The sequence below is a fragment of the Phaethon aethereus genome (assembly GCF_964289735.1).
Source record: "Phaethon aethereus genome assembly, chromosome: Z".
Taxonomy (NCBI): Eukaryota; Metazoa; Chordata; class Aves; order Phaethontiformes; family Phaethontidae; genus Phaethon; species Phaethon aethereus.
The window spans coordinates 81,828,759-81,844,860 of record NC_138577.1 but is presented as its reverse complement, the minus strand read 5'-3'; the positions used below and the strand labels follow the sequence as shown (position 1 = coordinate 81,844,860).

Sequence of the window (16,102 nt, the reverse complement as noted above, 5' to 3'; positions counted from 1 at the left end):
CATCTCAGACCACTTTCCAGGACAATATAGCTTTTTTTTGAAAATAAAATGAAGCTTTTCCTGGACAGGTAGAATGTTCCAGGAATATTATTTGTACAAGAACACCAGAAATTCATGGATGATCTGAAAGGCCAGTTCATGATTCAGTGTTACACACTAGCTTGCATAGTTCCTCATTCTTTAAACTGCTGTCTTGGCACAAGTTTACCTCCACAGCTGAAAAGCAGCTGTGTCAGTCCCAACATCTCAGTAACACATGTAGTGGTCCTGACATGACAGTTAATTAGATTTAGGATTGTTGTTCAGCATCAATCTAATGATGAATTATCAAATAAATTATTCTTTTAGGGTAATGTGGTCTTTCACTTCAAAATAGCTCGCTGTGGTTTTTTTTGGAGTGGATTGTACCCAGTGCAGTTGTGGCACATGTATTTCCACTGAGCCAGTGTCAGTGTGGGTCTTAGGAGAGTCCAGATGCACATTGTTCCCACAGTGGCAATTTTAGGATGATGCAGCCCCAAGTGCATTCTCCTGTAATTAGCAGATTCTCCAGATGAAATCATGGTTATCTTCATCTATCATTCAGGAATGTATTCTGCATTACATTGTTCCAGCTGCAAATCTGTAACACTTCCTGTTAATCATATAGTACCTAATTCTGAAGCATCTGTGTATTTTTATTTCCCATTTTATATTTCTTTCTCCACTTTCCATGCTACCCCCTTTTCCCTTGCAGTGTGAAGTATAGATCAACCTATAAATAATGTGGCTGGATCTTGGCAGCACTGATGCCTGTGCTCCTTCTTTCAGGGATTAGCCAGCCTGCTTTGCAGTCCTGACAGTCTCAACCTGTGTATATAATGCTTAGTTGGGTTTCTGAAATGAAATTTATTATTACCTACAAGCCCCGTTGAGATCTCGGGCACACTGGAACTGCTGACCTGCCTGCACAAGAACATCTTGGGCTTTCTCCAGGCCAGGTTCAGACAACATCCTGGCAAAACAATCTGCTCCAAACTCTCAAACTTCAACTGTTGGCTTAGACTAACTTTCCTCTACCCTCACTCACATTAACAGTCCTGATACACTCTACGGAGACAGTGAATTTAAGCAATTGGAGGCATTAGATCAGATGTCAGAAAAACTGTCTCATTTTTAGCATTGACCTACTGCGTGACTTCAAGTAGCATTCTTCTCTTTCTGTGCCTGTTTAATGTTCTTTTGGCCATAAAAGGTATTTCTACAGATGAAAAGGCTTGTGTAAGAAGTGCTATATGCTACCACTTAAGTAAAGCAAACAGTTAAGTATCAGAAGAGCTTTATATAAATATGAAAGAAATGTAAAATCACCAATGACTTCCAGGTAGGTCAAAAACAAGGGAGAACACAATCAGAATTCCAGCATGTGTGCCATCTAAAAGATATTTCTCTTTTAGTTTGTTTCTGGAAACCTAAACACACAAATTGATTGGATACTTTTATAAACAAGTTGATAATAATTTTGAATGTATTACTTGTCAAAAATATACATTTCATAATAATGATTTGCACATCAATGAAACTTGAGATAGATGCTACTGAATCATGTACTTTCAGTATAATGGAATGAATCCTTAATTTCAATGTGATTACTCTTAAAAAATGTTTTGTCAAGACCATGGGGAAAAAAAGCATCGACCGGTCAAAAGAAGATGACAGTACCACAGTTGTGCCCCTGTTCTCAGCAGTGATCGGAAGTGGGATGTTTACTCTCATGAGGACAGACAGAGAAGTTCTGGCCCCCCCTTCATCCTCCTTAATTGCTCAGAACAGGACTGCAGTCATACATACAGACAGCGAAAAGTCTTTGTGAGGGCTGTAAGCCCAGAAATACATGCTACGAAAGGTCAACTGGGTCACCTCATGAGATTATCTCTTTTTTTTTTTTTTCCTGACATAATAAATATTTTTAGGTATCTTATCCAAACATGTGACTGTTATTACACTGTGTCACCAAATGACACCGATATTGAATAATAGTTAAATACTTAATTAACACACTGCAAGTATAAAGGCCCCTAGCTAATTGTTCTCATTGTGACTGATAAGACACTCACTGTCACTGCTTAGCAGAAGCACCTGTTGCTGCAGAGCATGATGCTATGGAGCAAAATGAACAGGGGGAGGAAATCTGTGATAAAAGTGTCATGTGTAGTTCAACTGGCTTTTTTTTGTTCATTGGACTTCTGGAACAAGCTACATTGATATCATCCTTTGATTTTGGAATTCAAAGTAAAACTCCAATATCAGAGAAAAGCAGAATGAAATTAGTGCTCTTCAGTTATTCACTAGAACAGTACTAGTGCTTTCAATGGTAAATGAAAATGAGTCTCTGTTAAATTCCTTTGCAGTTGAACTAATTAAACATTTTTATTTCTCTAGAAATACACCATAAATAAACAAATGTAATTTTCATATCCATGTCTAGTCTTGTGTTAGAATTATATTGCTCTGCCAACTGTTAAATACTGATAATTTTTTTCTCTAAAGATTTTCCCTACCCATGAGTAAGCAAGCACATAAAAGACATAAATAAAAGTGATTTAACTGTATCAGTTGCATGTATGCAGGTATACATTCATATAAGACCTTTTGTTATTTATACCACATTAAAGCTCTTCATTTTTTTGTGTGAAACCTCTGGATTTTCTCTGATGCTATCAAAAGTTTCTTTTTTTTTTTTTTTTTTTTTTTTAGAGCTAATGCTGTCTGCCCAGGCACAGGAGTCCTGTCAGCTCATGGATCCCCATGATGAGTGGAACAGGCTGTGCATCACTTCATTTATGCTGTTTCACTCAGACTAGTACGCTTTCAAAGGAGCATAAGGAAGGTAGTGTACTTCTACAAGTGTAATTACTTCTACAAAATACATTAATATTTACTTTCCAGCCATTTAAATAGTTTCTTCTTAGGTTAAAAAATATTTTACTATACTTGCTTTTCTTATTTATTAATTTATAATTCATAAATCTTGATAAATAATAAGACCCATGAACTTTCTTTTTTCATTAATCTCTAGATGTTTATCATTGTCATTTTATGAGAAAGAATAAATAAACTTGACACTATCTCACACCAATGAAGAAAATGCTGCAGGATTCATTCAAGTCTTGCTTCTTGCACTGATGAAAATCATGAGTGGTGTAACTGTAGCACAGCCACTTGGGTGTAGTCAGTATAAAGCCATCAGAGTGTGAGAATTAAACTTTTTTTGCAGCTTATTTGGCAGATTGTGACAAAAGGGAAAATAGTGAAAAAAAAAAAAAGGTGACAGCCATGCTTTAAGCATCTATAAATGTTATAATTACATCCAAATATTATTTTAGTTTTTTAATAAATTTTTTTAAGTCTGGGAGAACTTCTGAAGAAGGAGTGGGAATACCTCTCCCTCCCCTTATCCTCATACTTTTTTCACAAAGTACGAGGCTGTTTACAGGAGCAATGTCTGCAGTTAAATACTCTTTTTTTTCTTTATTCCCCCACCCCCGAGAGGGCCTCTTTGCTTTCTCTGAAAACCAGGTGTTCTTTCCAGCTGCTAGGAAGGCATAAGTGAGACAAGTGCGATGACTGAAACAGTGGAATTGCCAGTGGAGGGGAATTCCCTGATAAGAGCCGTCTATCAGAGCCGCCTTCGCCTCACCAGGCTGTTACTAGAGGGTGGTGCCTACATCAACGAGAGCAATGACAGAGGTGAAACCCCTTTAATGATCGCTTGTAGGACAAAACACGTGGACTCCCAGAGTGTCAGCAAGGCAAAGATGGTTAAATACCTACTGGAAAACAAGGCTGATCCAAACATACAGGACAAATCGGGAAAGACGGCCTTGATGCATGCTTGCTTGGAAAAAGCAGGCCCTGACGTGGTATCTCTGCTACTGAATAGTGGAGCTGACCCAAGCCTGCAAGATCACTCCAATTGCTCTGCACTTGTGTATGCAATAAACTCTGAAGACAAAGAGACCCTGAAAGTTCTTCTTAATGCCTGCAGGGCGCAAGGAAAAGAAGTCATCATCATCACAACGGACAAGTCCCCATCGGGAAGGCAGAAAACGAAGCAGTACCTGAATGTGCCTCCTGCAGACCTTGAAGAATGCCATTCCCCAACTGCTTGCATCTCTCCATCGGAAATAGAACTGAAAACGTCTCCATCCCCACTTCCAAGTTCAAATGAAACTAAAAAGGCACTACTCAGCTTTAAAGAGCTGGATCATCCACGAAGTGTGGACAACTCATCTCAAACGATTTCACCGACAAGAAATTCCAGCTCAACAAAAGTAGGGTCCAAGCTGGCACAAGTGCAGCAGCTACAATCTGAACCTTGGATAAAGAGCTCTCCGTCACTGTTTCATCAGAACAAAATTGCCTCTTTACAAGAACTTCAGGATATTACTCCAGAAGAAGAGCTCGCTTTTAAAATCAATGGCCTTGCCTTATCAAAGAGATTCATCACCAGGCACCAAAGTATTGACATAAAAGACACTGCTCATTTATTGAAAACCTTTGATCAAACTGCATCAAAGAAATTATTGTATGATGAGATAAACTCTCGGACTCCTCATGTTGAAGAGAAACATAGCCCCAGTGGGATTCCTATGGGTAAGGATACCAGCTCAGGACAGATAAGCTTTATTTCAAACCTCAGTAGTATTATCCACAAAAGAAATTTAGGAGCAAATCACTACAGCTCTGATTCTCAGTTAACTACTAGTCTAAGTCCTGCTGCAGCAGAAGACAGTAAGTCAGTAATAGGAAAGAAAAAGATTCTTTCTCCATCTCACTCTTTGTTATCAAGTTCTAGAGGAGTACTGGAGAACATGCCTCCTGTTGCCCTGAGCAGCAGAAATCAAGCTTTTCTAGAAAGACGGGGTTCAGGAGCCTTATTGTTGGATCATATTGCTCAGATGAGACCAGGTTTTCTTCCACCACTGAATGTGAATCCTCACCCCTCTATTCCAGATATTACTTTCATAAACAGGGTGTCTGGGATGATTTCTTGTGGACAAAAACACTTAGTACCAGCAGCACCTGCTTTCCCTAGGGACACCAAAAATACAAAAATGCTACTAAGGAGGCAGTCATTACAGACTGAGCAGATAAAGCAATTAGTGAATTTTTAACAGGGGTTTAAAGGATTACAAAAGTTTTATGATATGTACATATTCACTGCATTATCTGATTGTGATGGTACACATCACAAAAGATAGCAGGTCTGTAACATAAAGCTTTCTGCCTTGTAGTTAAATAGCTTAGAGACTATGTGAAAAGATATACTAAACTAATAACGCTGCTTTCTGCAAACTAAGGACTGTATTCATAATGCTTTCAACTTCAACACTGAACTCTTACTTACCACAGGCTGAACCCACAACCGGTCCTAGGCACTGCAGTTCTCATTTTAGGTTGGAAGTAGTATCCCCGGTAGCATACTCTTTTGGCATCCGGAAAGGTGGTACACATGGAATGTGGGAACTTGAAACATTTGACTGTGATGCTGGACACGAGACTGACTCTGTCCAAGTTATGCAATATCCAGAAATTCCAGACATAAGCAGCATGCGCAAAGAACAGGCAGTGGCCAAGTGTACATAGGCAGCGTGTGCTGGTTTCAATGGCTTTACTGCAGTAAGCAGACAATACTCAGCATCAGTAAAATTCACGTTGCAAAGCTGTGTTGCATGCGTAACTATGCCCAGCAAATTCCAGCTAAAGACTGGGAGTCTGCTTTAGATGCCTTGCTGCCCACTGGAAGTCAGCGCCATACATAGAACACTGGAGAGCTCAAGTTCAGCACATGACACCTGGAAGCTAAGTCAAGAAGCCAGAATAGCAAGCAAGGAGTCCTGAATAATCTCATTTAAAATGACAAAACACTGCTCGTACTGTCAATTAGGCATGTCAATAAACTTGGGCTTCTCAAGCTACTAAAGAAAAAGAGGAATGATAGGGGGAGGCGCAGGCTGTATCTAAACTAGGGTCCATTTGCTTCTGCAGTTCCAGACTCCCAAATAAAAAGATCTCCACAGCACACAGCAGCTCTTTCTCCCCGGTCACAGGCCTGGGTTTCTTTTCAAGACAAGGTACTGATGGTGGGATGCATCCAGATGTTGTCTTGATCAGTGAGGACACTTCATACATACACTTGGGAGCAAGGAAGGGCTCTGTCCTCTTACTCAAACAGACCTAAAATAAAAAATCTGACAGCTGCGATACTCACCTAGGAGATGCAAGTCTTCATTTTGCCTACTTTGAAGCAGAGGACTGAATTTCTTGCAGATGAGAAACACTCCTTTGCCTCCAAGCTATTGCATGTTTTTAAGTATCTCTAGCTAAAAATCTATTTTTCCTTCCCATTTAGTGTTATGTGATTCCAAACATCTACTTTGTCTTTGTGCATATTCCATAGATGCTTGATTTCTGGTATTGCATTTAGTATTTTATAACTCATCTTCTAAAGACTGAGAAATATTGAATGTGTTCTGTTTTGTCATCATTTACAGAAATTAATTGTATTGAAATTGTGTTTGTATATGGAAATGAGATACTTTTTCTTCTGAAAATATACAGTGGGTACTACCCGCTTTCTTGCAGCTTCAGTCAAAATTCACCCAGTCTGACATTGCCTAACAAGTACTGTAATGTTATTTAGCTTTGCCCTTAGTATAAGACAATTGCAGATGGATGATAAACATACAGTGTCTGTAAATACCTTTTTAGGTAAAAACACAAGAATGTCCAAAAGTTCATGATATGCATATTTTGAAGAAGGGAACATTTGACATCTGGAAGGAAAAGGAGTATGGTCTACATCTCTGCACAACAGAGTTGTATATCAAGTGCTGATCTGAAACTACAGATTTAAATCTTGAAATCAATTCTGTGACAAAATCTCACCCATCTCTACTTATGACTGCTAGAAGGTAGATGACCTTACCATTGATTCTCTGGCCAAACTCTCACAGGTAGCTAGAATAAGCAAAGATGCAAATCTGTGTCGCAATTGTCAAAATTAATTCTTCCCACAAAACATGGGTCTTGAAAGCCATGGTGTCTTTTGCCCTCCTCCTGTCACAACTCTGCTAACTTGGGATGTGTCGCATTCTGGTGACGGCTGGGAAGGCCCACAGTGAGCTGCACTACGCTATCACATTTGACTCACTCAGATACGATGATTGTCACACATGGCCAGTTTCTCACCCAAGAGCAATCAGCAATGGTCACAAAAGTGTTGGGTTTTTTTAATTAGAGATGCACTGTTCATCCACTGAAAGACTCTTGGTCATTTATGGATTGTCTTGGCAAGCCCTAGTCTCTCCAGATCCACAGACAAGAAGTGTTCACTATGATTAAAAAAAAACAAAACAAAACCAACAACCCCCGCCCCCCCGGAGTTTGCATATTAAACACCCAAACTGAGAAAGTTCCTGAAGTTTTGTACATTTTAAGAGCTATTAAATCCTGGTGGAAACATGGTGAAGGTGATGGAGTATTTAGTTCCATTCAGGTTCTGCCTCTTACTTCAGGAGTTGTTGCATCTGCATAGACCAGGTAGAAATAAAGATTACATGGAAATCTTTTCATGGCAGAGAAATTATGTGGAACAACATATGTCAATATTAAATTACTAACTGGGTACAAACTGGTCCCTACAAACACTGCATAAAGACACAATATACTTTTCAAATGTTTTTGTAGTATTATAAATGGAAATGGCAATTTGTGGTCTGTTCATCTCATAATGAAGTTAAATATTTGAAGGTAAAAATAAATCTTAATAAAAATACAAATTCTTTTTTAGAAGAAATCAACTAACAGATCAGATGTTCTAGCTGGTATCTTTGCTGAAGGTATAAGGCCTGATTTCTACTGTACTGATTTTAAAATTAATTACATATGTGGGATTACTGCTCCCTCAACTGAAACAGTAACTTTTCTACAAAATGCTCAGACAATGGAAGAAAATTGCAATTGTCTTGAGAAGTGAAGTTCTTCTGTAGTGTTGCCTGTATTTTGTGCTTAATTTTGATGCAGAAGTAATGTGAAAAGTTAATGTTTATTGTTGCATTAATATTTACTGTTGCATCAATATTACAAATGACCTTCAAAGGAAAAACAATTCAGTTTTGTTCTCTTGATGTTGTCATGATGCATAAATAAAAGTCTTTTTTTCTCCCATTCAGGGAATATGAAAATAGACACATCCTTTTATTCAACACTTAGGAGATGCTGAGTCACTACCAAAAGTACTGTTTCATAAGTGTTTCTCATAAGGGTTTCTCAGGCTGCCTCTATACAAGAAAACAGGAACAGTTAAATAGATTTAATCCAACATAGCTAAATCTGTGCAAAGTATTGTGTGAGAGAGGCTCTTTCCGTCTGTCTGTAGCTTACTGCAGTCCCACTTCAGTGGAGATGATACACTTCTGCCATCTTTGAAGTCTTAATCCTCACCATTTTCCAGTAATCCATAATGTCTTTTATGCAAAGAATGGGAAGCAAGACCTGAATTTCTCATGGTAAATTCCCCTCCCCAACATTAAAGTTTACAAACAACAAAATACCTATCAGGAGTTCTTTATGCATCTTGATAAAGAAAACACCAGAAACTCAAACTTTTTCCGTGCTAGTTTTCTTTTCAGAGCTGTGGCTTCCCATCCGGAGAGAACCATCTGGACTAGTTCTCACACCTTGCAGTGAAAAACTAGTGAAGCTTGTCCACTTGAACTTATAGAAAGTTTTTTAATGGCATAAAATCCTTAAACGTTTAAACTATATAAAATGGAAGTGACATTTCTGTGAGCAACCATTCCTGTCAACGTAAGTTGCAGCTTTCAGTAAAACACACTGCCCATGAGACCTTTCAGTTGATGTCTAAGTTTAGAAAGGTGAAAAATATCTTCTTACTTTTGGTTTTAATTTTCTCTGCAAAATGCTGTGAAGCCATACAATGAAAGTAACTTCTAGACAAATAGTGGTGGCCTCACAAAAAAACAGTGATCATCTAAAAAACCTCATACTTTGGTTTAAGATATCTAAGAACAGCAAGTCATTACACATGAATGCTGTAAAAAAGCAAGGTTGTGTTTAAGGTGTGGTGTTGAAATTACAGTTTGCAAAATATCCTTCCCTGCACTTTTTGTTTATTTGTGCTTTAAGGAGAAAGGCATTTGGAGTTGCTTTGTTCTGATTATTTTCTTTTACAATTATGCAGCACTTCCAAAGGAATATTGCCGTAATTTGAGGCAGCTACACAAGAAAAATAGTAAAGTAGAACACTCATTAAATTCCTCTTTTTTTCCCTCATCAGTCCTTAGTAAGACCTTCATCTTTCTGCATCTGTTATGCAGTACAACTAATTAATTTTCCAACTAAAATCAGGCATTTGTAAATAAATGGATTCTTACATTAGTAAACCATTATTCCATTAGTTGTCTATTTTGTTCATGTAACAAGAGCATCGCTTGTTGTAGAAAGGCTAACATTAGTCACAAATAACCATCACCCTAAAAACATTAATTTATAAAAGGGACAAGCTTTTTTTTTTTCCTAATTAAATTAGAGTCTGTTGGAAAATATTTCCCTGTATTTACCAGCCACTCATTTTCACCTTGAGGTATTATTAGCACTGCAATACCTTCAAGGATGTCAGGTTTCATAAGGATACATCTTAAGAAAGCCTTCTTTCTCAAAAGCTAGTCCATTGTAAAATATAAACCTGACCTGTACACACATTTTAAAAACATGATAGTGATAACAGCTTTTTAAAACACATTTTAATTCTGCATCGACAGATCCCCACGGAGATTATGAATTTGCATGTGCAATCATTTTTCTGCTACCACAGTGATAGGAATCACAATTAGCTAGTAAAAGCAACAGCTATGGCAGAGGAATCACTGAAAATTCAAGGGAACCAAGCCAAAGTATAAGGGTTTTAAAAAACAACACATAATTGCCCCAAAAATTTAGATGTTCAAAATTCAGAAGATAATAGGGTACAATACCTTGAACTTTACTGCAAGCACAATAAAAAATAATGCTTTTTTATTACAGGTTTTTAATGAATAAGGTCTGCTGTGGCAGTCTAGTGTTATACCCAGATGCTTATTAATAGCACCTATATGCCAGAAGTTACTGCTCCTGTATAAGGGAACACACACCGTAATGTCCCAGTGCAACTTGGAGTAACTGCACTGTGGAGCGAGTATCATCTTCAACTGTGTTACTAAAAGGGTAATGATACAATAATTACAGTAATTTGCAGTAAAGATGTTCCAGAAGTAATTGTAGCTAGCAGAAGGTAGTAACATCTTACTTCACTGCAAAGACATACACCAAAACTCATCCAGCAAAGCCCTAGGAAAGAGGCAAAGAACTAAAGACTATACAACACCCTGGCTTGGATGTTATATAGCAGCCCTTACTACTGCATATAGGTTAGTACAAGATTTATAGATCAAACGTGTGGTAAAACTGACAGCAAATGTAACAAGCAAATAAACAGAAGATAAGCCTAGACATCAGGGAATCACACTACATGGGCAAACAGACATTCCTGCAATAAAAAAAAAAGGATGAACTAATGAATAGATCACAGGATCACAGAATCCCTAAGGTTGGAAAGGACCTTCAAGATCATCAAGTCCAACCACTAAACCAACACCACCATGCCCCCTAAACCATGTCCTGAAGCGCCACATCCACACGTTTTTTGAACACTTCCAGTGATGGCGACTCCACCACCTCCCTGGGCAGCCTGTGCAAATGCTTGACCATTCTCTCAGTGAAGAAATTTTTCCTAATATCCAATCTAAACCTCCCCTGGCACAACTTGAGGCCATTTCCTCTCGTCCTATCACTAGTTACTTGGGAGAAGAGACCAAAACCCACCTCACCACCACCCCCTCTCAGGTAGTTGTAGGGAGCGATAAGGTCTCCCCTCAGCCTCCTCTTCTCCAGACAGAACAACCCCAGTTCCCTCAGCCGCTCCTCATAGAACTTGTGCTCCAGACACCTCACCACCTTCGTTGTCCTTCTTTGGACATGCTTGAGCACCTCAACGTCCTTCTTGTAGTGAGAGGCCCAAAACTGAACACAGGATTCGAGGTGCAGCCTCACCAGTGCCAAGTACAGGAGCACAATCACTTCCCTGCTCCTGCTGGCCACACTATTCCTGATACAGGCCAGGACGCTGTTGGCCTTCTTGGCCACCTGGGCACACCGCCGGCTCATGTTCAGCCGGTTGTCAACCAGCACCCCCAGGTCCCTTTCCGCCGGGCAGCTCTCCAGCCACTCCTCCCCAAGCCTGTAGCATTGCATGGGGTTGTTGTGGCCGAAGTGCAGGACCCTGCACTTGGCCTTATTAAACCTCATACAGTTGGCCTCTGCCCATCGATCCAGCCTGTCCAGATCCCTCTGCAGAGCCCTCCTACCCTCCAGCAGATCAACACTCCCACCCAGCTTGGTGTTGTCTGCAAACTTACTGAGGGAGCACTTGATGCCCTCATCTAGATCATCTATAAAGATATTGAACAAGACCGGCCCCAGAACTGAGCCCTGGGGAACACCACTTGTGACCGGCCGCCAGCCGGATTTAACGCCATTCACCACAACTCTCTGGGCTCGGCCATCCAGCCAGTTCTTTACCCAGCAAAGAGTAAACCTGTCTAAGCCACGAGCCGCCAGTTTCTCCAGGAGAATGCTGTGGGAGACGCTGTCAAAGGCTTTACTAAAGTCCAGGTAGACAACATCCACAGCCTTTCCCTCATCCACTAGGTGGGTCACCTGGTCATAGAAGGAGATCAGGTTGGTCAAGCAGGACCTGCCTTTCATGAGCCCGTGCTGGCTGGGCCTGATCCCTTGGTTGTCCTGCACATGCCCTGTGAGCACTCTCAAGACCAACTGCTCCATGATCTTCCCCAGTACAGAGGTCAGGCTGACAGGCCTGTAGTTCCCAGGATCCTCCTTCCGGCCTTTCTTGTAGACAGGCGTCACATTGGCAAGCCTCCAGTCTTCTGGGACCTCCCCTGCTAACCAGGACTGCTGATAAATGATGGAGAGTGGCTTGGCAAGCTCCTCCGCCAGCTCTCTCAGTACTCTCGGGTGGATCCCATCAGGCCTCATAGACGTGTGGGTGTCCAGGTGGTTTAACAGGTCCTTAACTGCTTCCTCCTGGATTATGAGGAGCTTATGCTGCTCTCCATCCCTGTCTTACAGCTCAGGGGGCTGAATACCCTGAGGATACCTGGTCTGCCTATTAGGTACATAGCCAGACATATAGATATCTGTGAGCATCAAAATATAACAACAACAAATTGATTTTCAATTAAAATTTCAAGAAATTAAATAGTTTTGTAGTGGAAAAAGGCTTCTAATTAACATAAAGCCTACAGAAAAAATGTTTCTTTCTTTAAAAATGGGCCAAACACTTCCTAGTATCTTTTCTTGTATTAGTAGTTTTACCCTTATTGAAAGAAATACTGTCTGAAAATTGAAGGAAATTTAAAGTCAAGTAAAAGTAATTTTACTGAAATCCACGGAAAAGCTCCCCTTTGGATACTCTTGGATATAATGTAGGATGCAATTCATATTATTCTAATAGGCTCTCCCCTAACCTCCCCTAAACCCAAACTTGCCCCAACATTTTTAATTCCCAAACACTGTAATTTCTGGGTTTTTTTTCTTAAAGAAAAGGAGGTACAGGGCCATTTCATCACCAAGTTACTAAATGAGTTATAAAGACTTTCTATGCTAATTCCCTAGCTGTGTCTTGTTAATCACCAGTAACATAAATTCCTGATGGCGGGCTGCAGAAGTGGAGGTTTATGTAAACCTGACTCTGCACAAGGGGACTTGGAAGGTTCACATACAGCTTCCTGGGGCTGCTGCACACAAGATAGCATGCACCAGTTGCTGGAATCAAATTCTTCAGTATCCAAACAAGGCACAATAAAAATCACAAGAAGAAAAAGACTGCCTTTTTTTTTCAGTCATGAGTAGGCCGAAATTGAGTCATTCTTGAATGCTGAAGATGAAGATGGGGAGAACTGCTTTTAAAAATGTGTCTTTGGGGGAATTTTCTGCGATTCCACAGGACATTCAAACAATACAAACATCCAAAAATAAGCCTCTGTTTGGCTTCCATCACTATACTTATATGTTACTGCAGGATATTATTGAGTAATTGTGCAGGACTAATGATGTCAGTTCTCTTCTGTAACGTTATCTATTTAGTAAATTCCATCAAATTCACTGAAAAATACAAAGCTTGAACTACACTTGCAGTAAATCAGAAATGTTTTGTTAATCAATTAACTCACCTGAACATCTGAACAATACCTAATTGCATTAAAGTCAACCAGATTTTTCATGTAACAAGGACAATCAAGTCTAAAAATGTGGCTGAAAGATATCAAAAGACACGAAGCAACACTGATAAGGGCAAATGATTCCACAAAGAGGTGGCAGAATTTATAGCTCATCAACAAAGTTTTAATACAAGGAATAGATCCCTGACAAAGGTGAAGAGAAAAAAAAAAAGACAGCAACAGCTAGAGTAACATAGAACTGCCACAAATGTTTTTGTTTCCAACAGAATAAATAACTGGCTTTCATCTCACATTTATTATCTTAATGTTAACTTAATAGTTAATAGTTAACGGTGTTAACAAATCCCAATACTTCAGGTGGGAATTGATAAGTGGGAAAAATGTTTCTAAATAACAGAAAAGTTTGCCGGTGTGGAAACAAAACAGCCTAACCTAGATGAAATCCCTCAAATCAATAAATGTAACTGCCTGCAACAAGGAGCTGAAACAGATCTAGGAGTCCATTCCAGTCTAAACGTGGAACAAAAGGACAAGAAGACACTTTTGTCTTTAAATCTATTAGAAGCAAATGTATGGCTAGAAAGTATTGCTGCTTCAGAATGACCAGCAATATCTTGAAAAGAAATCTATTCTAAGCCTAGATAGTAACGCGTTTGATAATAATAATACAAACAACCCAATGCTCTTTAATGGCACCTTTCATTCAATAAATGAACATGGCTACAGTGATGTGTCCTCAAGCTATTTCCTTTATGTCCCTCAAAAGCAAATTATGTTATTTCAACACCTGTCCGATTCGTTTTGGCTAATGCAGCTATGTTGCATTTGACTCCAAAAGCTGGCTGCGTCCCCTAAGTGCTTCTTGGATCAATGGTATATCCCTGGAAATAAAACCCTCTGAAATATGCTATTTCCTACTGATTTATTGTATGTACTATAGATTCAAAGCAATGTCTATAATTTTGGTTTAACAGCAGCTTTGGTCATTCATATATCTTGTTCTCCCTGAAGAGGAGTTAAGTGAAAGTGTCATCATCCAGAAAAGGATACTGCATGATCAGATCTGCTAGCAACACCCTTGTTCAAGCCAATAGCTCCTGAGCCTGTTTTAGTCAAAATGATCTGGGTTAGAAAACGATCTTTGAAAGTATTTAAAATATTTTCCATAGTTCTGATCAGTTAGGAAACAGTTAATCTCTCCTCCTCCCATATATAAGGAAACAGTTAATCTCTCCTCCTACCATATATAAGGAAACAGTTAATCTCTCCTCCTACCATGTATAGCAAAGCATGCATGCAAAGTTCAAAGAAAGAGATGCTATAAAGAACTGAGAAGTCAAATGTGTTCAAATCAGATCATACCGCAGTGAACTGATAAATTGTTTCTCCCAATTCATTAAAAGAAATCACACTGCCAAACTTGACCTTTTGGTGATTATCACCATTCATACTGACTTGACTGTATAAATTAAATTAAGTACTCCATTTAACTATTCCAAGTACAACTAGATAGTCTTCTTCCTTATTTGGAAAAATATTTCCTAATTTTACCCACGAATATCTTAGTAGGTGACAAAAATGATGAGAGCTCAACATCTCAATAACGTAAAACAATTATTAGATAAACCTGGCAAAGGGCCTTTGGCAACAACCAGGAATCTTGAACTTAATGACTGCATGAAATCACCCCATTTCAAGATTTAGGATTAATAAATATACCTAAATTTTCTATCACAGTTGTACTAATACTATTAAAAAAAGCTGTAAGAACCAAAAAATGCTGTAATTAACTCTTTAGTACTAACAGCCTGTCTAGTGTTGTGTAAAACATCAAAGTTAAAAAAATTCATGCATGCGAGAGGAATGGGAAAAGGAGGGCAAGACAATGCCAGGGTAATGAAAGAGACATTTCTCTTCATAGAATCAGCTTTCATTCAGAAATCAAAATCTCCTCTGTGACTGTGAAAAAAAAAAATTTTTAATGTTTGACAAAAGACAACAGTACACAGCTTGTATCTCAATCTGCACAGACTTCAATATCTGTATTCATTTTAAGGGATGCAGAAGCAAGAGCGCCAAAAAATGCTTTAAATGAAGTAAGTTAGACTCTTCCTGCAAATAGTAAATAGGGTTGCAATGATTTTAGTTTTTCATAAAGGGAAATTCAACCTTTTGAAATTTTTGAAATTGTACTCTGAGAGTTAAAAAGATGCACAATCCAGGAGAATGTAGAAAATAACTGTATTAATAATCACAGAAATGTACAATTTTTGCTGTAGGCACTAATCACAGTACAGCTATTTCACTCTTAAGAGTCCCTGGCTTTCAGAAAGACTGCAGCAGAACATTTTACATAACTCCTCTTATACTTAAAATTTAGTTTGAAACTCTTGAAAGAACCACCAGCAGTTCTCTATCTTATTAGAGCTCTTTTGATGCAATCTCTGATGTGTATCTCACTGTAACCCATCTTTGTGCTTTATGTACAGGACAGGATTATTCTTCATTTTGGAGGTTCTGTTTGCCCCAGCACCTCCTGCAGTGCAGCTACAATTCCAATTCAGCCTTCTCACAATCCAAGGACTATGTTGCTCATGGCTCAGAAAGCATGCAGGAAAGCCATGGTGTGGAATGCACAATTATCACATTGCAGACAAGCCGATTAGTTTTAATTTGGTAAAAATAACCATTCTTTCTACCTGGGACATGTAGCATCGCAGATCCCACTCTTCACATCT

At 39.0% G+C, this 16,102-nt stretch overlaps 1 protein-coding gene across 1 annotated transcript; it reads left to right on the top strand.

Annotated features, from left to right (window-relative positions):
- Positions 1-3,383: 3,383 nt before the first annotated feature.
- On the top strand, positions 3,384-5,156 carry ANKRD34B (ankyrin repeat domain 34B; the record flags this gene model as incomplete). Its single annotated transcript, XM_082013277.1, has 1 exon — positions 3,384-5,156. Exon 1 carries the CDS (start codon positions 3,603-3,605, stop codon positions 5,154-5,156), a length of 1,554 nt encoding a protein of 517 aa, XP_081869403.1. The 5' UTR covers positions 3,384-3,602.
- Between the last annotated feature and the right edge of the window lie 10,946 nt (positions 5,157-16,102).